This window comes from Globicephala melas, chromosome 2, assembly GCF_963455315.2.
Source record: "Globicephala melas chromosome 2, mGloMel1.2, whole genome shotgun sequence".
Lineage (NCBI taxonomy): Eukaryota > Metazoa > Chordata > Mammalia > Artiodactyla > Delphinidae > Globicephala > Globicephala melas.
Genome location: NC_083315.2, coordinates 127,205,743 through 127,228,975, shown reverse-complemented (window position 1 = coordinate 127,228,975; position 23,233 = coordinate 127,205,743). Strand labels below are relative to the sequence as shown.

Sequence of the window (23,233 nt, the reverse complement as noted above, 5' to 3'; positions counted from 1 at the left end):
CCTAAGGAGGGGTGAACCGGCCCAGGTCGGAAACGGAGCAGGTCAAAACTCCCGTGCTGATCAGTAGTGGGATCGCGCCTGTGAATAGCCACTGCACTCCAGCCTGGGCAACATAGCGAGACCCCGTCTCTTTTGAGTTCTTATCTTAAAATAGGCTTTCTTCCCACGTATATATCACAACAAAAAGTACCATGTTTACATTCTTGCACGACTGATTTCCCACTGCATCGTGAATTCCTTTGGCGGGGCAATATTGTCTTATTTTTATTTTTAATCTTACTTCACCATTACCTAGCGAAACAATTGAATATTCAGGTTGCCAAGCATTAATGGAGCCCCTATTGTATGCCAGGTACTATGCTGAGCCCAGGGGATCCCAGTACCTAGATTGGATGAGAATCCCACAATACAACACAAAATGCTCTTCGGAGAGCAAGACATCAGAATAGGAACTCCTTTTTGAGGGTTCATTTGCTTTGATCATTGAGGGTAACTGTAGGGTGTATGAAATAGTCCACTTCGTTAAATTTCAACACTGTGCACGTCAGGGAAAGGGGTCGTCGCTCCTGTACGCAGACTCCCACCTGGGGAAATCCTCCTAGTGCGCTTCTTGTAAATTGTCTTGACCCGCAGGGGTCACTGTGGAGGCTGGCTTGAGTCCCGAAACGCAAGGGAGCAAAGTAACCGGCCTAGTCCATAAGCTTTCCAGGAAGGAATGAAGTTTCAAGAAAATAGTTTGGATCTATTTCGAATTGTTTTGGTACAACGAAAAGGGAGCTGACGACGGACTTGACAGCCGAACGCTGCACAACAGTGACGAAAAGCAGTTCGCTTCAAGGAATATTGGGTCTTCTGCGCGGCCGTAGATCCGCCAAGTGCGCCTGCGCATAAGAGTAGCAGCGTTGAGTCAGGCCGGCGGTGGAGGAAACTGCGGTAGAGACCCTCAAGCCTCGCCATGAAAACCCGTTTTAGCACCGTTGACCTCCGCGCGGTACTCGCGGAGCTGAATGCCCGGTACTGTATGACGGGTGACCAGGCTCGTGCGGGTGGTGCAGGAGGCAGAGGCCATGGCTCCACCGTGGAAACAAGAACGGCCTTATGTTTCCCCGGGGTCCCCCCGGTCCTGTTCTTCTGTGGACCTGGCTAGGCCTGAGTGGGCGAGCGCGTAACATCTTTCCGTGGCTCTCAGGATACCGGGGGGACCCCGGCGGTCGCGTGCCCCACTCCCCGCTCTCGTGGGCTGCTAGTCTCGCCAGGTCTTGCGTACGGCTTTGGCGGGGCTCTCGGCCTGTCGGCCTGAGTCGCCCGGGTCTGGCAGCAAACGTTTAGTAAAAGACGAGACGCCAGGTGGAGGACGCGTGTAGTCATTTGCTTCAGAGGTTTCGAGACCAGAGGCTTGGTTTGTTAGACGCTCCTCCTCACCGCAGAGAAGGGCAGCATCGCCTTTTTAGCCGGAGGTAACAGATTTGGCCTGAGGTCTGCATTCTAATCTGCTTTCTATTATTCAGCTGTGTGAGCTTTGTCATATTTCTCAGGGCCTCGTTTACATATTTTCTTTTATAATTAAGTGGGTTAGATTTTATTGTATTTCCTAAAATATATATTGGATCACTTAAAAGACTCAAGGCACAGTATAGTGTTCTAGAGCTGATAGACCACTTTGGTTCTTAAATAGTTACACTCAGGGTTTGGGCTCAATGTCTGATGCCTTCAGACTGCACACTGGTTGACTCCGTATCTTTAGAGTCAAAGATCCCCCCTTTCGCCATCTCTGCTTTCGCCTACAGCTTTAAATTGTGTGAAGTTTTATGTTTCAAATGGTAGTATGATTTGTTACATGTTTCCTTTCTCTTTGCAGCTTGCTAGGAATGAGAGTAAACAATGTTTACGATGTGGATAATAAGACGTATCTTATTCGTCTTCAAAAGTAAGAGCATTTTATAGGCTTGTTTTATCTTTTGCATAATTAAGTATGAGCTTGTTTGTTTTTTTTAACCTGAGTTAATGCTCCCCTAAAAATTTTTTGACTTTTTTCTTTTACAGACCAGACGTTAAAGCTACACTTTTACTTGAATCTGGCATACGAATTCACACGACAGAATTTGAATGGCCTAAGAATATGATGCCGTCTAGTTTTGCCATGAAGGTAAGTTTTAAGTTATACTTGAAGCTAAATTTTACGGCCCTGAGATTGGTCACTAACAATTGAAATTATAAATGGGTTTTTCTTCACTGTTATAAATAAAATAGAGATAAAATAGAGTAGTTGATAGATACTGGTTGAATAAAGGAGATGTTTAACTTCTCCCTTTTACCCTTCATGCCACTTTGTGCACCACATCTTTATGTTCCCACAGTTACCGTTCTTACTCAAGCTTTTATAATGCTGGACATTATAGCCATTTAACTCTAATACTCTTCTCACTATCAAAACAATTCTGTGTTAGACCGACATTGGTTTTTCTAAAGCATCATTTTCATTAGTTTTCCCACCTTTTATGATTCTCTAATTGCTGAATCCATATCCTATACCCCAGCATTCTTGGCTTTCTGTAATCTGCCCTCCTCCCTCCTTCCCTAGCCTTGTCTTCCACAGCTCACTTTTCAGCTACCAATCTGTATCTTGTTGGAATACTCAGTGACATTAGTATGCTACCAACCATATCTTTTTACTTTTCACTTTTCTTTTTGTTTTTACTATTAAAACTGAGATCCCACATTTGTGGATGTATTACCCTTTCGCTTATTGACACAAGAGATATACTGAAAAGCTCATGATGCAGAGGAAAGACATTAGAGTCAGATATACCTAACTTTGAATTAATGGTTTTGCTGCTGAATAATTTTATAACCTGGAAATTTTACTTAATCTCTTGGAACTTGTTTCTTTAAATGTGAAATGTAGATAATGCCTCCCTCATGGGGTTATTGGTGAGGATTAATTGAAGTTACATGTAAAGCACCTAACACAATGCCTGACACATAATAGGGCTCCATATGTATTAATTTCCTTCTTCCTCTCCTCCTCACTTTCCTTCAGAAATTTATTTGTTTTGGCATTGTGTTATTTCATTAGAGGCTTTACAGAGAAGATCCTTATCCCCAGCAACTTAGAATCTGTTTTGGATTACACGTTAGGTAAGTGTTTCCCAAATCACAAGGCCTGTCACAAAATTATCAAATTCTTAAAAGTTTAATTTACTTAATAGTAACCCCAAATGGTTCTATTTTGGGGATTGTCCTTAATAATAATGACACTTTATATTTGTATAGTACTTTTCAAAGAATAATGCATACTTCATTTAAGTTGTTTAATAACTTGGATATGAAGAACTAATATTGTTTCAGTTTTACATATGATATAACAGATAATAAGATATATGATACTGGGACTGTATAAACATCCCCAAACGAGGCTACATCAATAGGAGGTCAGACACTCAAAAAAAAAAAACTTAGAATTTAATGAGTTATGTGTGCATGTAAATCTAAATGTGTATAAAAATTCTCTTCAGTGGAGCAGACAACGTTAAGTACTTTATAAATAACTAAAAGAGCTGCTACTGTTGTATGTCACAGGCAGGGTCACATTTAGTATGTGGTAAATCACAGTGATTGTTCCTAATTCTCACATTTGGGGATGCCAGCTGTAGCTTTGTGGCACTGACAGAAGCTTGTTTTCACCAAGCTGCTAGTAGGGAAATAAAGAAAAAACAAGTTTTACATATGTATTATATGTCCATCTATACTCATGATAATTTTCCCTTTTTCACCATTCTATGGTGTGGACTTCTGTTCCATTCAAGGATGCCTTTTATCTTCATTTTAACTTTATTTTTCTCAAACTATTACTGGGGGAATTGATTATGATTTTCACCTGGAGATTTAAAGACAGCCCTGAATGTAGGTCACTGTTTAAATCAAAATTAATATAGGCCACTTTTAAATGAGAAATATTGAATTTAGGAGGGAGAGATTATTCTATGAAGGTTGAAAAGTCTTACATCTGCCTGAATATATGTGAGTATATAATTCTGCCTGAATATATAAAATGAGAATTTTAGTCAATTTGAACTGTAGATCTGGAGAAGAACTCTTCTTAGTTATGAAAAAATTGGCATTAACTTGAAGAATGACCCTGTATATTCTTCTTCTCCTTTTTTTTAAGATGGTTTTAGTTTAAATTCTGTGTAAAATTTGTTTTGGATTTGAGGCTTGAAGAAAAGAAAGCATTCTTTCTTTCTGGTCTTGACTAAGGGATCTTTCAAATTCAAATTTAGAAACAATTGTAAAAATTTTTTTTAGGAGCTACAGAGTAGTCTTGTTTTTGGTCCATGTCATACTTAAATATTTGTACATGTAATATAAAACAGTAGGTATTTACCAAGTAAATTGTCTTTGGGTTTAACATGTTAATTTTATTTTAATTGTTTATAAGAACAAGAACATTATGACTAGGGATAAGAAGAATGGGATTTGATAAAGGATAGGAGTTACTACATTTGGATTTGAGCTAGGTTGTTCAAAAGCCTGGAGATAGTACGAGAAAAATTCTGTTTGGGTTTTATTAATAAAGTTTGTGGGAATAGAGGGCAATTGGTTGTAAGTTGGAGGACTAATTTATAGAATTCCATTGAGCTCCTGTATTTGAAGTGAAAAATTAGTGGAAACCACTAGTTAATCTTGAACACAAACACACAGAAGGAAATTTGGGATACTTAAAAAATTTCAGTAGAAAGAGGCTTAAAAAAAAGTTACAGCTTTGTGTGAGGTCCTCAGAATAAGAACGGATTTATTTAGCAGTGGTATAAAGCAACAACATAAACTTCGCTATAGGTCTCTTACTGTCTACTTAAAAATTGGATATAAAATACTGTTTCAGAGTTAGCAGTCAGAGTTGTCTGAAATAAAATGTGTTTCCTCTGATAATGACTCTGTAAGTTTTAATTTTGACTATACTGTTTTATCTGTTAGTCTTAAGATGTTATTCTTGATGGAAATGAAAAGAAGAAACTTAATTATAAACCAATACTGAATGATTAGGAATTCACTTTTACTATATAAATGCCTTTTTTCTTCTCTTTCTTGCTAGTGCCGAAAACATTTGAAGAGTCGGAGATTAGTCAGTGCAAAACAGCTTGGTGTGGATAGAATTGTGGATTTTCAATTTGGAAGTGACGAAGCTGCTTATCACTTAATCATTGAGCTGTATGACAGGGTAAGTTAAATTTGGGGGATGGGGTGAGGAGAATTATTATATTGTTAATTATTCATGTAATAGTGCTGTCAGACATGGGCAGGGAACATTTTTTTCTTCTCAAAGGCCATTGATACACTAGGATAATAAAGTGCAACACGAGTAAAATGTAATTTTCCATTAATCTTCCTTTTTATCTGGAGGCCAGAATTTAGGCAGACTGTAGCCATTTAAAATAGCATTTGAGGGACTTCCCTGGTGGTCCAGTGGTTAAGACTCTGTGCTTCCACTGCAGGGGGTGCAGGTTTAATCCCTGGTCTGGGAACTAAGATCCTGTATGCCATGTGGCATGGCCAGAAAAAAAACAAAAACAAAAACTATAATAAAATAGCATTTGAATGTAGGAGACGAAGATCCGAGAACTGAAGAAATTATCTACTACTTTATATTTCAGGACTAGAGTGGTACAACCAGCAAATTGTCAAATAGTTTTGTCATAAATAAGACCGCAGTTGAGACTCAGGGACATTGCCATGTTTTCAGTGTCATCAGTCGTAAGAGGAAGACTACTGATGGCCTCACCATTCTTGCTTCTTGCCTCTTCATCCTTCCATTTAGTTACCTGTTCTATCTTGGAAATGTTTCATGAGCTACCTACAGCAAAATAAATTCCATTTGCATCAAAAATTTAAATATAAAGAGTGAAACCATAGAAGTACTAGGTGAAAATATGGATTAAGATATATGAATTTGGGATGAAAAAGACTTTTAAGCCTAACAGTGAAAACAAATATTGATAGATATGACTGCTTAATTTTAAAGCTGTGTAAGGCAATTTAACTGTGTAAGGCAGAAAACACCATGAACTGTTGATACATATATCAAAAGTGAAAAACTGGGGAAAAATATTTTAACTTGTGTGGTAAATAAAATGCTCATAATCCTAATACGTAGTTTTCACAAACCATTCAAGTGGAAAAATGGGTAAAGTGCTTGATTACACAATTCAAAAAATAATACAAATGGCTTATGAAAGCATGAATACTCTATAAATTAACAGATTACTGAAAGATAAAAATGATAGTTTTTTTCCTCCCCTTTTTTTCTTTCTCTGTCAATATATAAATGATTGGAAAGTTTGACAATAACCAGTATTATCAAGAATGTACAGGGAGGGCTTCCCTGGGGCGCAGTGGTTGAGAGTCCGCCTGCCAATGCAGGGGACACAGGTTCATGCCCCGGTCCGGGAAGATCCCACATGCCGCAGAGCGGCTGGGCCCGTGAGCCATGGCCGCTGAGCCTGCGCGTCCGGAGCCTGTGTTCCGCAAAGGGAGAGGCCACAGCAGTGAGAGGCCCGCGTAACACAAAAAAAAAGAAAAGAAAAGACAAAAAAGAATGTACAGGGAGTTTCCTGGTGACCTAGTGGTTAGGATTCTGGGCTTTCACTGCCGTGACCTGGGTTCAGTCCTCGGTCAGGGAACCGAGATACTGCAAGCTGTGCAGCGTGGCCAAAAAAAAAAAAAAAAAAAAATGGCGAGAATTTGAAAAAGGATGTACGGGAGCAAGGGTAGATTATTACTTTTTCTTTTTTGCGGTACGCGGACCTCTCACTGTTGTGGCCTCTCCCGTTGCGGAGCACACACTGCGGACGCGCAGCCTCAGCGGCCATGGCTCACGGGCCCAGCCGCTCCGCGGCATGTGAGATCTTCCCGGACCGGGGCACGAACCCGTGTCCCCTGCATCGGCAGGCGGACTCTCAACCACTGCGCCACCAGGGAAGCCCGCAAGGGTAGATTAGAACATTATTTTTGGAAGATTGTTTGACAGTATATAACATGATTTTTAAAGTTTATGTGCATAACCTTTGACGCAGGAATTCCACTTCTAGCAATTTATCATAAGAAACGTTTGAGGCAAGTGCTCAGGAAGGACCATACCAAGGATAGTCTTTATAGTGTTTATAATAGTTAAAACTTGGAAAGAAGCTAAATGTCTTTGTTTTTTTGTTGTTTGTTGTTTTTTGCTTTTTCTCCATTTCTCTGTGACCGTCATCTCTTAAATGTTCCCATTTATTTCTTGCATGAGTCACTTGGGCTGGACTTATCACAGCTTTTAAGTGGAAATCGGTCCCTAGTTGTTCCTCATGTGTGGAATTTTTCAATTCTAGCTAGACTCCAAGCGACTCCATTATTCAAAGCTAAATTTCTATGAGTAAGAGATTGGTTAAATAATTAAGGGAGACCCGAATAATAGAATGTGTAATTTTTAAAAATAATATTGAGCTGTTCGTTTTTTCTTCTTTCTTATCAACGTTTTTTACCACATGCTTTTAATCATTTTAAGGTTTTTGTTAGATATATGGCACATACATTATAAGCGTGCACTTTAGTGAACTATCAGAAGTGGACATACTTGTATTAGTTATTTACCTGGATGTGGGACCGGGACAGCAAGACCACCTGCTGATCCTTGCACTTGTCTTTAATTGTCGATGCACTTCTCTTTGCCTCTAATTCCTTTACCCATCTTTCTGCCCCCCCTCCCCTGCAGGCAGCAGCAGCTACAGCTGCAGTGGCTGCTCTCCTGGAATTGATTTTTGTATGTGGTCTCAGGTAGTGGTCAATTAAAAAAAAAATTTGTATGATAACCTTTTTAAAACCTTTTTTATTTTGAAATGATTATAGATTCACAGGAAGTTGCAAAGATAGAACAGAGAGGTCTGGTGTACCCTTCACCCAGTTCCCCTCAGTTGTTACATGTTACATAATTATATTACAATAACAAAATCAAGAAATCAGTATTGGTACAATGTATGCATATAATTCAATGCATTTCACCATGTTTGTAGATTCAAGTAACCACCACTGCAATCAAGATACAGAATTCTTCCATTACCACAGAGATCTTCCTTGCTTGTGGTACCCCTTTGTAGTAACACCCACCCCTCTTCCTCCCATCCCTGCACGCTGGCAACTACTAATTTGTTCCATCTCCATAATTTTGTCATTATAAATCGGGTCTTTAACAAAGAAGGCAGTCTCAGAACCTTGGTGAAAAGGACATACCAGATAGTCTTAAATAGGAGTTGATAAACTACAGCCTGTGGCCCCTTTTTGTAAAGCCTGTGAGTTTAAGAATGGTTTTTGCAATACATTTTAAAAGAGCTCTTTAAAAAGAAGAATATGCAACAGAAACCATATGTGGCCCACAAACCCTAAAATATTTATTATCTTGCCTTTTATGGGAAAAGTTTGCTGATCCCTGCTCTTAAATAATAGACTCATATTGTCTGAGCTAATATTGCTTGGACAGATGCCAGACTGTATCAGGGATGCCAAGTTAGGATTTTTAAGATTCTTTTTAGTCTAGAAGCAGATGCCTTCATGAAAATAGAGTGTTAACCTATGATCTAGGACAATCAGAATTGATTACACAGGACTGAATAAACTGGGGAGAATCTGATTGTGGTTATTTTTTTCAGAATGTTGTTGATATTATTTTTATGATAGTTATATGATAAAGCCCTTCTGACGTGTAACTTAGTAACTATACTAGTGCTAGTTGGAGTGATACATTCTTTAAATGGTAGTTTGCTCTCTTTGGTCTCTTAGAATTTAGGAACACTTGCCTTTTACTGAGATTGTTTTACTGCTCAAGACAATGTGTCTATTTACATAGGTTCAATAAGAATGTGTCCTTTTTACCAGGTTACAATTAGGCAAATTGATTGTGTAGCCAAGGTCAAACCTAGAGTGTCACATTTGAGAATAAATCTCATTCAGTTAGGTGTGAAAAGCTCACCATTAAGGAAAAAAGGTTATACTTCATATGTAAAGCCAGTATCCACGAAGCCCTCCTGAGAACCTAGTCTTATACCTTATCTGTGGCATATAGGATCCTAGCCTGCAGGAAGTAAGGAAGGTCATTTGTAGATTTGCGTGACTTCTCGTAGAGAAGAATTTACTCACATTTATAGGTGCACCACAGACAAAACCAGTAGTGATTTTTTCTTTTCTTTTTTTGGTTTCCATAGCTTTGAGTTAGAAGCAAATAATAATTTTTAAGTCTCTGGAATAATAGAGGCTATTGAAGATATAATTCCAAATATCTTATGAATTCTTCAGGCAGCAGTGATTATGAAGGCTTCAGTAACTGCTTGATACCATGTGGCTCTAGATGTGCTGTCTATAATTTATACATATGTTAATTAACATTTCTTGCAGCACTTGTGTAAATAAATCAGTCCAAGAAACAAAGTAGCTTTTTCTGTGTATATGTGTAATCAAAAATAATTTGAGATGTTGTAATCATGAGAGGAGACTGTTAAAAATTATCCAAAATTTGAAAAGAGACAAAAAGGACAAAATGTCAATTTAGTATCCTGCCAGGTGTTGTCTAGCGTTGTCTAGCCGACACTCCTGGGGATTCTAGGGATGTGGTTTTTTGTTTTTTTTTTCTCTAGTTGCGGCAAGTGGGGACTGCTGTTCCTTGCGGTGGGCGGGCTTCTCATTGTGATGGCTTCTCTTGTTGCGGAGCGTGGGCTCTAGGCGTGAGGGCTTCAGTAGTTGCAGCACGCGGGCTCAGTAGTTGTGGCTCACAGGCTTAGTTGCTCCACGGCATGTTGAATCTTCCCGGACCAGGGATCGAATCCATGTTCCCTGAATTGGCAGGCGGATTCTTAACCACTGCGCCACCAGGGAAGACCCTGCTATTTACTCTTGATTAGGCTCTTTTACAACTCGTTAAGGGTGGACTTTAACTTATAGAAAACTGATAGCAATGCAAATAATTCTTGCCTGATAGCAATGAAAATTAATTTCATCTAGTAGAGATTCAAATTATCTCTGTCCAGAGAAAAGATAGCCCCAGAGGTTGCAGTTTTATTGCCCTAAATTGGCAATCTTACACAATCATTCTTTTCTCACCCACTCTAAGTAGTCTACTTACTTCATTTCTCTTAGAACCAGTTTTGTCATCTAGTTCTCTCATTAATTAGTTGAATAACTTTTTGGCAGTTATAAAAATAGTATATTGTTTTCTGGTGACCACTGTTTCTGTTGAAACCAGTGTCAGTCATACTGTTGCTCCTTTGAAGGTAATCTCTCCTTTTTATCTGGGTGCTTTAAATTTTTTTCTCTTTGTCTTTGATTTTCAGTAGTTTGCTATATGTCTAGTTGATTTTCCTTTGTAATTACCTTCTGGGGTTCACAGTGCTTCTAGAATCTGTGAGTTGGTGTTTTTCATCAGTATGGGAAAATTCAGTCATATTTTCTTTTGATCTATCTTCCACTAATTTTATTGCTATCAGACAAGAATCATTTGGAATCATTTGTAATTGCTCTATTATCTGATTCCTCTGATGTCTGTTTTATAGTCTGTTATTCTTTTAACTATAATTACATTGTCTTGTCTCCTCCCATGCCTGGTTACTTTATTGTGTGCCAGGCATTGAGTAGGAAAAGTAATAGATAAATCGTGAGACCTGGAATGATGTTATCTTCCTTTAGAGAGGATATTTGCTTTAGACAGGTTGCTAAGGACACAAGTAATCCCATATTACGTTACTCCAATCAAGAATTGAATTGATTAGGAGCTGGGTGTGGGAAAGCTGGAAAATTTCCGGTTCACTCCTCCTGGGATGCAGCCTTTTGGGGTCAGTATTCATAGCTGAACTTATCAGGGATAAATCCCCTTAGCCCCTACCCCTTTCACTTGGACCCTGAACTCAAATTTTTATTCTCCTTAGTTGTCCAGTGAGCCTATCAAAATTCACGCTCAGCTTCTCAGCCTGTCAGCTGATTCTTAACTGTTAGATAAATGATCCTAGGGAAGAAGGAGCTCTAAGTGTGGAGCTCACCTTTCTGAGTTTTCCTCTCCTAGATTTTGATCCTATAAATGTTTACTGCCTGTTTGCATTTTTTGTTTCGTAAGAGACTTGCTTTGTATCTTGTCCAGTTTTTCTTTTTCTCAGTAGGACAATAGTTAGAATTATCTAGACTACCATTTAAATTAAAAATGTTTATACAAGTAGTACACAAATACATTCTCAGTATATAGAAAAGTTTGTAGAATTAAAATTGAAGGTCTTATCACCCCTGGCCTAACCAGTTCCTCATCCCAAAGTAACCACTGTTATGTTTGGTGTCCTATTTATGATCCCTTTCCCCCACTCCCGCCCACCCCAATTAAAAAACAAGAGAAGGTTTTTTTCATTGGTGGGGGGAGAAATCTCTAGAATGTAACTAATTGCAGGCTGCCTTAGGTTTAACTCAATGTGAAGTTTAAGTTATATATCAGACATAGGCCTTTCCTTTTTTTTCTTTTTTTCCTTTTTCAATTTAAACTTAGCACTTAATGATGTAAAATTTCTTTCCACAGAATAAAAGTCTTTATTATCATTTAAAAATTTAAATAATTTTTTTATTTTATAGTAATACTAGATTTGTAGAAAAGTTGCAAAGATAATAAAGAAAATTCTGGTATACCCTTCACTTAGTTTCTCTTAATGTTAACATCTTATATAACCGTGGTACATTTGTCAAAACTGAGAAATTCACATTGGTACATTACTGCTAATCAAACTACAGACTTTATTTGGGTTTCACCAGTTTTTCTACTCATGTTCTTTTTTCTGTTCCAGGATTCAGTCCAGGATACCCCCTTGCATTTAGTGTATTTCTGTTTTGAAGGCTCTGCTCAATTGGCATGTGTACTGTCTAGGTTCCAGAGGTCCACTTAGTGATGAGTTTGGAATAGATATTCAGGATTTATATATGAGAGTATGTGCTTAGGAATTTTCAGTACTCACTGTGGTATTTAAGAGAAGTATGTTAGTTGATTCTTACAGTAGATCTTGAAGATTGCTCTCTCCTCTCTCTATACCAGGGTCTGAGCTTCTAGCCTTCATGTCTGGAATTTTGATGTATGGTTTATCTAGAGTTGATCAGACCTTGGGTAAAGAGGCTGTTACTATTCAGACTCACTTAAGAAAGTCAGTTTATTAATTTGTGAAAAGAAGTTTCCAGTAAGAAAGACTCTGGAGAAAGTAAGATTAGAAAATGGATTATTGAGTACATCAGAGACAAGTGCAGTATTTCCCCAAGTAAGTTCCTCGACACCACTTCCATATGATAATAGCCTAGAAAAATGGTTCCCCTGGTCATAAAAATTTGAAGAACCTTGAGAATAAATAAGGTAAATATATATTTTTTAACTCTAGGACCTACCAGTGCCTTTAATATGATCGTGTGATGTGTACATCCCCTAGGGAAGGATATGTTACATAGAATTTCCAAAACTTATTAGATCACAGAATTTTCTTCTTTTTAATGGGAGTAGTGGAAACCATCTTAACAATACTTTTGGGAAACCTTGGTTTAAAGAAAGCCCTCTGAGGGAAGTAACTGCCCTACTGGAATCTTCCAGATGTTCTTGATAACTGAACAGTTTGATTCAACAAACATTTATTGAGCACTTTATATGTGCCAGGTCCTATGGCCAGGTCTGTTTTTCAAGTCACACCTTTATGAACGAATCAGACACTATATGGACTTCTATCCAAGTCTCCTACTTTCCTTCTCCAGTTAACATTTCTGTTCTTTAAGTTAAATGTTTAAATTTCTAAATGCATGATTTCTTTGAAGTTAGAACATTTAGCAGTAAGTCCTGCTCTTTCAACACCTAGTAACTTCAGGTTATCTACAGGCATTCCTCATTTTACTGAGCTTTGCTTTATGCTTCTCATATACTGTGTTTTTTACAAATTGAAGGTTTGTGGCAGTCCTGCATCAAGTAATTTTTTGCTGTCAGTGCCATTTTTCCAACAGCATTTGCTCACTTTATGTCTCTGTCACATTTTTAAAATTCTCACAATATTTGAAACTTTTTCATTACTATTATATTTTTATGGTTATCTGTGATCAGTGATCTTTAATGTTACTACGAATAACTCACTGAAAGCTCAGATGATGGTTAGCAGTTCTTAACAATAAAGTATTTTTAAATTAATTACGTACCTTGTTTTTTAAAGTATATTATTATCTTTATACACTATATCATACATTGTGTTATGATACATTATATTTTACATTATATTATTAAACATTACAATATAGTGTAAGCATAACTTTTATATGCACTGGGAAACCAAAAAATTCGTGTGACTTGCTTTATTGAAATATTTGCTTTATTTCGGTGGTCTGGAACCAAACCTGCAATAACGTCAAGGTATGCCTGTATATTTGTGATCAAGGTGAATGGTGGCCCCATCTAGTGAACATTATCTTGCAACCTGTTATTCCTCATGAGATTGGGGCTGTTCCCACCGTCTTCCGGGACCACCTTCTAAGTACTTGCTAAGGCATGTGTGACCATTTATTTTCATGGATGCTTCTTTGTATTTTAATTATACAGCAACCTTCACTGTCTATAATAAATTTGGAAGTTTGTGTTTTTTGGGCAGTTTTATTTTCATTAGGTTTCTCCCCTGGTTTTTATTGAAAAGATTATGTAACAATATTAAGTTTTAAAAAGACTTTTTAATCCTCACTCTTTAATAAGTATTTTAATTTTTCCTGTGTTTGCCTTCCACTTCCCAGGATACATTTGCCTTCCACTTCCCAGGATACATTTGCCTTATACTTCCCAGAATACAGGATTTTTTGGTCTTCCTGTTTTTTAGTTAACATTATAAACATTTTCCTACTTTTTTTACATAGTCTTTTTTCAAAGAATCAATTTTATTTATTTATTTATTTTTGGTTGTGTTGGGTCTTCGTTGCTGTGCACAGGCTTTCTCTAGTTGCATCGAGTGGGGGCTACTCTTCATTGCGGTATGCGGGCTTCTCAATTCTGGTGGCTTCTCTTGTTGCGGAGCACAGGCTCTAGGCGCGCGGGCTCTAGTTGTGTAGTTGTGGCACATGGGCTTAGTTGCTTCGCGGCATGTGGGATCTTCCCGGACCAGGGCTCGAACCTGTGTCCCCTGCATTGGCAGGCAGATTCTTAACCACTACACCACCAGGTAAGTCCTACATAATCTTCTTAAGTTAACAGCTTTTAAATATTTTGTCATATTGGTATAATTTATCAATATCTCCAATTTTTACATTTAGGCTGTTTGCAGTTTTTTTCTATTGTAAGTAAGATGCAGTTTAAGCATGTAGCTTCTGGTTTTATTGAGGTATTACACTAGGCCACATAACCAAGTGTGGAATTCCTTGGTCAAAGGGTATAACGGCCTTTATTGATTTTTCCATATAACTAATTGCTATTCAAAGACAAATTGCAGGTGAAAGTATAAATAGCTCTGTGTTTGGCTTCTGAAATATATGTTGTTTTTCTTAATAAGCCACAGTGTTTGTAGATTTGCCTCAACCAAGTGCAACATTAAGTTCAGTTGGTGGTCATCAAGGTGTTAATTGATTATTCTGCTTCTAATAGTGACCTCTGCAGAACCACCAGACAGTGAGTTTAAAGTTGCTCTTGATTCCTTCATTATGTTTCAAACTTGGGGTGTTTAGATTTATTTTATTTCATAGTCTGTGCTGGGCAAGTGCAAGGAGCACTGTTTAGATGCAACTCAAATGCTTTGTGTTTGTAACTCATTTCTATAGCCTTGATTGGGTTTTTAAGAGACTACATTTTCTTTCTCAATTTTTAAGATTTAAGAATGATTTGGGAAAAGCATTAAATTATATTTTATTCTATTACAGGGGAACATTGTTCTTACAGATTATGAGTACCTAATTTTAAATATCCTAAGATTTCGAACTGATGAGTCAGATGATGTTAAATTTGCTGTTCGTGAACACTATCCAGTTGATCATGCTAGAGCTGCCGAACCTTTGCTTACCTTGGAAAGGTAACATGTTTGTTTATTAACTCATTTCATATTGTATTACATAGTAAAATAGATCATATGTCAGAATATGAAAGAACTGTCACATAAGAAAATATTTTGTTTACTTGCATAAAATAAATTTGGGCTACTTGAACTACACAAGTGCGCTTAAACGTAAGCAATTAAGCCTTATTTGGGAGTAGCAAATGTACGTTTTTTTAATCTAAGTTTGGTGTTACTTCAGATGTTTATGATTTCTTGGTAAAGTGGGGGAATTTATTAGCTGTTCTGTGAGAAGACAAATGGATACCTTGGCAGAGCGCAAAAGGAGATAGGAATTCTGGTTTAGCTAAAAAATAGGAGTATGATGGGATAAGGTGCTGACTATAACAGTACTCTTCTGGCTGGAAGGCTTTGCTAATAGGCTACAGCAGTGGTTTTCAAAGTTTAGAATGCATCAGAATCACCTAGAGGGCTTGGTAAAATATAGATCCCCCTGCCCCCACCAGGTTTTAAGTAGATCTGGTGTAGATCCCAGGAATTTACATTTCTAACAAGTTTGCAGGTGAGGTTGATGCTGATTTGGGGGGGAATACTGTGGCCCACAGCATCCTTGAGTTCTTTCTAGATGTTTAATTAGGTAAAGCCATTTCAGGTGTTAAGATATATCACCAGGAAGGGATAACTTGGGAGATTGGGATTGACATATACACACTACTGTATATAAAATAGATAACTAGTAAGAACATGCTATATAGCACAGGGAACTCTACTCAATACTCTGTAATGGCCTATATGGGAAAAGAATCTAAAAAAAAAGAAGAGTGGATATATGTATTGATATATGTATAACTGATTCACTTTGCTGTACACCTGAAACTAACACAACATTGTGAATCAACTACAATAAAATTTTTTTTAAAAACCCATATATCACCAGTCTCCACAAACTACATTTAACTGTTGCATAAAAATGTGTCTTTCATGTCATATATGGGCATGCTGACGATAAGCAGTATGACTTCGTTGAAAAAGTATTGATGTTCCTTGGAAAACTTGGTTTCAAGTCCCAGTCTGCTGTTCAGGAACCTACTAAACTTAGATAAATTACTTTTATGATCCTTTTTTTTTTTTAACCTATAAAGTGAACTAGCTCCTCTTATATTTTAGGATATTTTGAAGATCAGGCAAATTGATGCATATGAAAGTACTGTGAACATGAATATGGCTGTAGGGTTTATTAAATATAAGATAGTAAGGGGTGTGTCAATTTTGTTTCACAGATTGACTGAAATAATAGCCAGTGCACCTAAGGGTGAACTACTGAAGAGAGTTCTTAACCCATTACTTCGTGAGTAATCCTATATAGAGCAATGAATTGTTTGTAAGATAATATGGTTTCTTAGAAATATATGTAACACATTGAAATCTAGTTCTAGTAGAAAATTAGAACAACTTGATAAATGTAGAAAGGAGTTTAAAGTGATCTTTTGAGTAAATAAGTGTTTATTTTCAAGGAAAGAGAAATTTGTTATACCATATGAACTTTGACCTTTATGTTACATCTTATTTAAAAGCAATACAGTTATGTAAACAAACTATGTTATCTAGCACTTGAGCGCCAGCTATAGTTTTCTAAGAAATCTTTTTTTTTGTTTTTTTCAGTGTCCGTCTTTTTGATTTAATAGTCACTTAGCTTGGTTGGGCTTTCTTTGTTTCGCTTTTTGTTTTTTATCGGTGAGTCTCAGGGCATTCCAAGGTCTGCCAGGTGCCGCTGATAACCAGGGTAAAGATAATCTAATCAACTTTTACACTTGAGAAAATCATCACTTATCCCTATACTAAGGAATCTGGGGAGGACATATGAGAAGGCAGGTACCATTGATTACTACAGGAGTTACTGTTTAGAATGCATTAAAAAAGTTATCTTTAAAACTTTCCATCTGTTAGTATAGCATGTGTAAAATTTGTAAGTTTGGATTTTTCTATTTCTTTATTCTGTTAATATGGTGTATTACATCAACCAGTTTTTGGATGCTAAACCAGCCTTTCGTTCCTGGTTTATAATCCTTTTTATATGTGGCTAAATTCCATTAAATTCCTATAACTTGCATTGACTTCTACAATTTTATTGTAGTCTCAAATTTTTATAAATACTTGAACTGTCATTTCTAATAACATTTCAAAATAGGTAAACTAATTGTTATTTTCACTGGCTACTGTTATTGAGTAGATCATTTATATTGGGATATACATTAGTATTTTGAACGTGAAATTTTATAGGAAAATACTACAAATAATATCCTCTGCTTTTATAGCCTGTGGACCAGCTCTCATTGAACACTGTCTTATAGAAAATGGATTCTCTGGCAATGTCAAACTGGATGAAAAATTTGAAAGTAAGGGTATGTGTGCATGCTACAAGTTTTGCCCATTTTTATTTCATTTTTTTAAACCTATGAAAATTATTTCTGGAAAAAGTAATAAGCGAGTGGGTAGTTCTAGACTTAAAAACATTTGGCCTGTTAGTGTTCTATCCATATGGTATTCCTGACTTCCTACTCTAATGTGATGGCTTTATCCGTAGTAACATGCAGTTTAATCTCTTGACCTACGTTATTACCTTCTGATTTTAGAATATTCTCCCTCCCTCCCCCTAAATTTTGGAAGGGGTTACTGCACTTGAGACAGTCTCTGGTACAAGGCTTGAAGGAGTTGAATTATTCACCTTCAGACTCAGAACCTGAGGGGCTTCTAGAAGTAGCATTATTTATGCATTTTAATTCTGTAAGTGCTGTGGTGTGACTTTATAATGAATTAGGCTTTTGTAACTACTTAAGGGAACCTAAATTAACTTCTAGATTAGGATAATAAAAAATTAGAGGAAATATAAGGAAAATGGAAGCTTTGGTCTTTGACAAATTTTTATCTGCAGATTCTCATGTAAAATGAAAAAAAATCATTCTTGATATTTATATTTTGGGATTTATATCACTTCTTAAGGTTTAGGGATCATTTTTATGATACACAAATGCACAAATGTAAGATTTTTTTGTGCATTTAAAAATACAAATTGAATGTTTTAAGTGAATGATTTAGTTTCTGAAATACATGAATTTAGTGCAATCCTGTTCGAAATGCCGACAGGTGGTATTGTTATTTTTGCTATTGCACTTCCTTTTTTAAATGAATCTGATATGTGCAGTAAAAAGCATACAAAAATGTTCAGGAAAACTCTGGAAAATAATAGTAATGATGGAGTATAATCTTTTCATAAATTAAAATGTATTATGAAGCTATAGTAATTACAAGTTAAGTTTTGGGAGAAGGAATACACAGAATAAAGAATTCAGAAACAAGCCCAAATATATGTGGCAATTTAGCATATGAACAAAGTGGCTTTCATATCATGAGGGGAAAGATGGATTCAATAAAAGCTATTGGGACAACAAGCTGGCCAAAATATATTCTTATTTAATAAACTGATTATAAACATGAAATAACTATATTTAATTTTCTTGAACAACTTGTATTATTTCATAAGCACTTTCTGTTTTCTACATAGATGTTTAATAATAGTTATGGACAGTTGATTGGCACTCCTTTTTTCCTTTTTTATTCCCCTATTAGATATTGAAAAAGTACTTGTTTGTCTTCAGAAAGCAGAAGAGTATATGAAAACAACATCCAACTTCAGTGGAAAGGTAGCACCACAAATACTTATTGTTTATTGTTGATGTTTTACTTATTTAGATTTTTAGAATTTAAATGTTCATTGAAGGATCAGTATATGTAAATTTTTTGTTGTAATTTGGAAATTTAACACCTGTAATATGCTTATTCTAGGTTAGTTTTTTTTAATTGCTGTTGGTTTCTGATTTTTGTTCTGTTCCTTAAATCTTCTATAAAGTACTGGGTCAAGACAATATTGGCACTCCTGAAAAGTTGAGGAATTTGAAAATATTTCCTCTTAGGTTGATTTATGATAGAGAAGCACATCTTAATTTGCCAGCACTTTCCAAAAATTTACTGATTAACATCTTTTTAATTATTAAATATTCTCTGGGTTACCTCATATCTTGTTTTTCTTCCCTATTCAAAGTATATAACTTTACTTACAAAAAACGTTCAGGAAAAGTTCTGATTAATTACAGCTAAATTCACTCCAAATATACCCTGCATCCAGTTACTAAAATGAATTAAAATTTCCTACCGGCAAAGTGAACCAAAGATTTTTCTGCTGGAAGTAAAGTGCTTTTGGCTCTTTTAAGTTGCAGAACATCTGAAAAATGGAAAGAAAAAAGCAAAATGCACATGTATAATCTCACCACTTTATCAAATCATTAGTTTTCATTTTCTTTATTCCCTGTTTTTTTCTTGTTCATATGAATAAGTCAGTATTTTCTGATGGTACTTACTGAGTTTTTAAAAACATCACTTTGAGAAATACAATCAGTAGACAAATGCTGATTGTTTATAACTAGAATAATTTTGTAAGTTAATAAAATTAATATCATTCAAGGAAAGTAAATCTGCTAATTATGAATGGAAATTAGTTTTAATGTTGGATTTTTGTAGGGGTATATCATTCAGAAAAGAGAAATAAAACCAAGCCTAGAAGTAGATAAACCAACCGAAGACATACTCACGTAAGTATGTAGGCATGGATCGATTTGCTTTGGGTGTTTATTAATGTTCCTTTCTTTTTCTTTTTTTTTAAATAGATTTATTTATTTTTGGCTGCATTGGGTCTTTGTTGCTGTGCGTGGGCTTTCTCTAGTTGCGGCAAGTGGGGGCTACTCTTTGTGGCGGCGTGTGGGCTACTCATTCCGGTGGCTTCTCGTTGCGGAGCACAGGCTCTAGGCGTGCGGGCTTCAGTAGTTGTGGCACACGGGCTCATTAGTTGTGTCTCGCAGGCTCCAGAGCGCAGGCTCAGTAGTTGTGGTGCACAGGCTTAGTTGTTATGTGGCATGTGGGATCTTCCCGGACCAGGGATCGAACCCGTGTCCCCTGCATTGGCAGGCGGATTCTTAACCACTGCACCACCAGGGAAGTCCCTATTGATGTTCTTGGTAAATATGTTTTACAGGTATGAGGAATTTCATCCTTTCTTGTTTTCTCAACATTCACAATGTCCATATATAGAATTTGAATCATTTGACAAGGTGGGTTTTCTGATTCTATTTTTTGACCAGTTAGCATGATGTGAGTTGTTAAATTAATATCAACTTGCTTTGATTGAGAAATTGAAAATATTTCTGCTTTACAATCATTATGAATCTGGACATTAAAAACCAGTGCAGTCACAGATACAAACTAGTGGAAATGTTTGTTGTTTCTTTATTTCAAGATGAAGGACCAAAGATTTGAACTTAATTTGATTCCTGACTGCTTAGCTATATAATACATTTACTGGAAATCTACTCAAGTTCTTTGAGTGGTGTTATGAAACAAAATGGACCCTAAAATTCTGTGTATGCAAGTTGAAGCAGAGACCGTGTTTGTGTGGTTTTTTTCCAGCTAGTTGATTGTCTTTTTCTTCTTTTGATAAGGCCGTAGATGAATTTTATTCCAAGATAGAAGGTCAGAAAATAGATTTAAAAGCTTTACAACAGGTATGGTGTTATTAAAAACATTTATATAAACCAGCTAGCCTTGAGTGTGGTTTGCTGGGTAGGTGATGCTCTCATACAGGAATGGGCAGCCTTTTAGAAGTAGTTTGGGAATGCCCTGATCTCTTGGTATATTAATAAAGGTCCAGGGGAACTATCAGTGTTTAAAAAAAAATACGTTCATTTGCTCCATTAGAATATCAAATATTCTCTAAACCAGAAAATACAGTGGGAAGAAGGCCTGTTATTTATTCCCTGGTATAATTTGCTTTATTACAACAACCCAGAGCTTCTCAAACTTTGCTGTAAAGGGAATAGGGTTTCAAAGAGGAGATTTTTAAATAGGCCAAAGGAGAGGGAATAGTTTTCTCTATACAAATAAGTATATATTTGTTTATCATTAAACTGTTTTCTTTTTTAAAGTGGGCTTTTGAACTAGGTCTTTAATATGCTTTGCATGTATCATGACTCCACAAGGAGGGTTTAATATGCTGTGTTTTGTTTTCCCAGCTCATTTGACCATGTTTGGGGAGCTTTTACTGCAGAACAGTTTTAGAAAATGGCCAAAGTCACGCTTGATTCGATTTTTCAGAAATATTCATCGAATCTTAAAATATGTGTGCAAAAACTTGAAATTATGTGAATCTCTGTATCCTCCCCACCTTGGTTGTAAAAAAATTAACAAGAGTGGAATTTCAAAGCAAGTGGGTCACATGAGTTACATAGTGTGATTGCCACATGGTGGCAGCACTTTAGTAAGTAAACAGATATTTAAGAGTAACATTGAACCCCATGTACATCAAAATACCCGTGAATTATTTTAGTAATCACTGTGTGTTCTTTTGATAGTCACCATTCTTATAACTTAAATATTTTTAATATTACGTCCAGCATGCAAACATTCACTAATTGGTGATGCTATTACTAGTGTTACAAAATTAGCCCCACATCAGTAACCTTAATATGTAAGTTCCGTGTGATAGAATGCTATACAGCCATCCCTCGGTGTCTGCAGTGGATTGTTCCAGGAGCCCCTGTGGGTACCAAAATCCAAGGATATTCAAGTCCCTTATATAAATGGTGTAGTACAGGGAATATAGTTAGCCTCCCATATCTGCAGGTTTTGTATCTGCAGGTACGGAGGGCTGACTGTATAAAAGTTCACATAACTACCATGAGCCTTTGTGTTGTTAATTTAGGAAGAATACTCTGTAAAATACTAGAAATAAGGCTGAGAAAATTAAAAGCAGCAATAAAATAAAAGGAAGCTATTTTAGGAATTAATGCTAAAAATGCACTCCCCCAAACTTTAATGTCATAGGGAAAAATGTCTTGAATTCTGCCTGCTTGAATAATGCAAGGGCAGTAGGGCATATCTTACATACAATGTAACCTGTAATCAAAATACCTTCCTGTATAGGGAATGGGATGTAGATGGTCAGGAGAGGTAATTTTGGAGCATGAAACACTTTGGGGTAGGATAGACCTGGGGAGATGGACTATGGGGAACTTTAGCTAGTTAGGTAACAACATTGAGGGGGCAGAAGTAGGGGTGGGATAGTGAGTTTCAGGAGGTAAAAGAGAGAAGGTACAGAAGGTAGAAGAAATCTAATTTTTAAAAACTCTGTTTTGTTAACAAAAGGAAAAACAAGCATTGAAGAAATTAGATAATGTCCGAAAGGATCATGAAAACAGATTAGAAGCTCTTCAGCAGGCTCAGGTATTATGTTTAGCTTTTTCAGATACTTTTTCAAAAATGGTAACTTTGGCATTGTAACACATGTTTTTGGTTTATTTCATAAGGAAATAGACAAACTTAAAGGAGAGCTTATAGAAATGAACCTACAAATAGTTGACAGAGCCATTCAGGTTGTTCGAAGTGCTTTAGCCAACCAGATAGACTGGACAGAAATTGGGTTAATTGTGAAAGAAGCCCAAGCTCAAGGAGACCCTGTTGCAAATGCAATCAAAGAATTAAAACTACAAACAAATCATGTTACAATGCTGCTAAGGTAAGTTTGATTCTTAGTTAAGCAGTTAGTGTTTGTCTTTATTTTGCTATTTAATTTTTCACTGTATTCATTGAAGTTTTTTTTATTTGGAAATTTATCTTTGAAAATACAGAAAAAAATTAATTTACATTAAAATAATGCAGCTATTTAAGTACCGTAAACCATTTATAATTTCCTTGAGAAAAAAATTGAAAATAAAAAAGGGATGTCATTGACATTAGTGAAATACTATTGAATATTTTTAATAGAAATCCATACTTGTTATCAGAGGAGGAAGATGATGATGTTGATGGTGACGTCAGTACTGAGAAAAATGAACCCGAACCACCAAAAGGAAAAAAGAAAAAGCAAAAGAATAAACAACTGCAGAAGCCTCAGAAAAATCGGCCATTGCTTGTTGATGTTGATCTCAGCTTGTCAGCGTATGCCAATGCCAAAAAGTAAGTCATAAATTTAAGTATTTATTTTATTTTATTTATTTGCCACGCTGCATCGCATGTGGGGTCTTAGTTCCCTGAGCAGCGTTTGAACCCGTGCCCCCTGCATTGGAAGCACAGACTCCTAACCACTGGAC

General features: G+C 36.4%; 1 protein-coding gene across 2 annotated transcripts in view; it reads left to right on the top strand.

Annotated features, from left to right (window-relative positions):
* Window positions 1–854: 854 nt before the first annotated feature.
* Window positions 855–23,233, top strand: part of NEMF (nuclear export mediator factor) — a 54,490-nt gene continuing 32,111 nt past the window's right edge. For both annotated transcript variants that reach the window (XM_030854897.2, XM_030854895.2), the window contains exons 1-14: window positions 855–1,014; window positions 1,859–1,927; window positions 2,044–2,146; window positions 5,093–5,218; window positions 14,908–15,056; window positions 16,319–16,386; window positions 17,354–17,440; window positions 18,666–18,739; window positions 19,614–19,684; window positions 20,125–20,200; window positions 20,588–20,650; window positions 22,290–22,367; window positions 22,451–22,659; window positions 22,908–23,099. In XM_030854897.2, coding sequence (XP_030710757.1) covers window positions 956–1,014; window positions 1,859–1,927; window positions 2,044–2,146; window positions 5,093–5,218; window positions 14,908–15,056; window positions 16,319–16,386; window positions 17,354–17,440; window positions 18,666–18,739; window positions 19,614–19,684; window positions 20,125–20,200; window positions 20,588–20,650; window positions 22,290–22,367; window positions 22,451–22,659; window positions 22,908–23,099 — 1,424 coding nt within the window. In that variant the 5' untranslated portion in view covers window positions 855–955. The remainder of the gene's footprint in view (window positions 1,015–1,858; window positions 1,928–2,043; window positions 2,147–5,092; window positions 5,219–14,907; window positions 15,057–16,318; window positions 16,387–17,353; window positions 17,441–18,665; window positions 18,740–19,613; window positions 19,685–20,124; window positions 20,201–20,587; window positions 20,651–22,289; window positions 22,368–22,450; window positions 22,660–22,907; window positions 23,100–23,233) is intronic.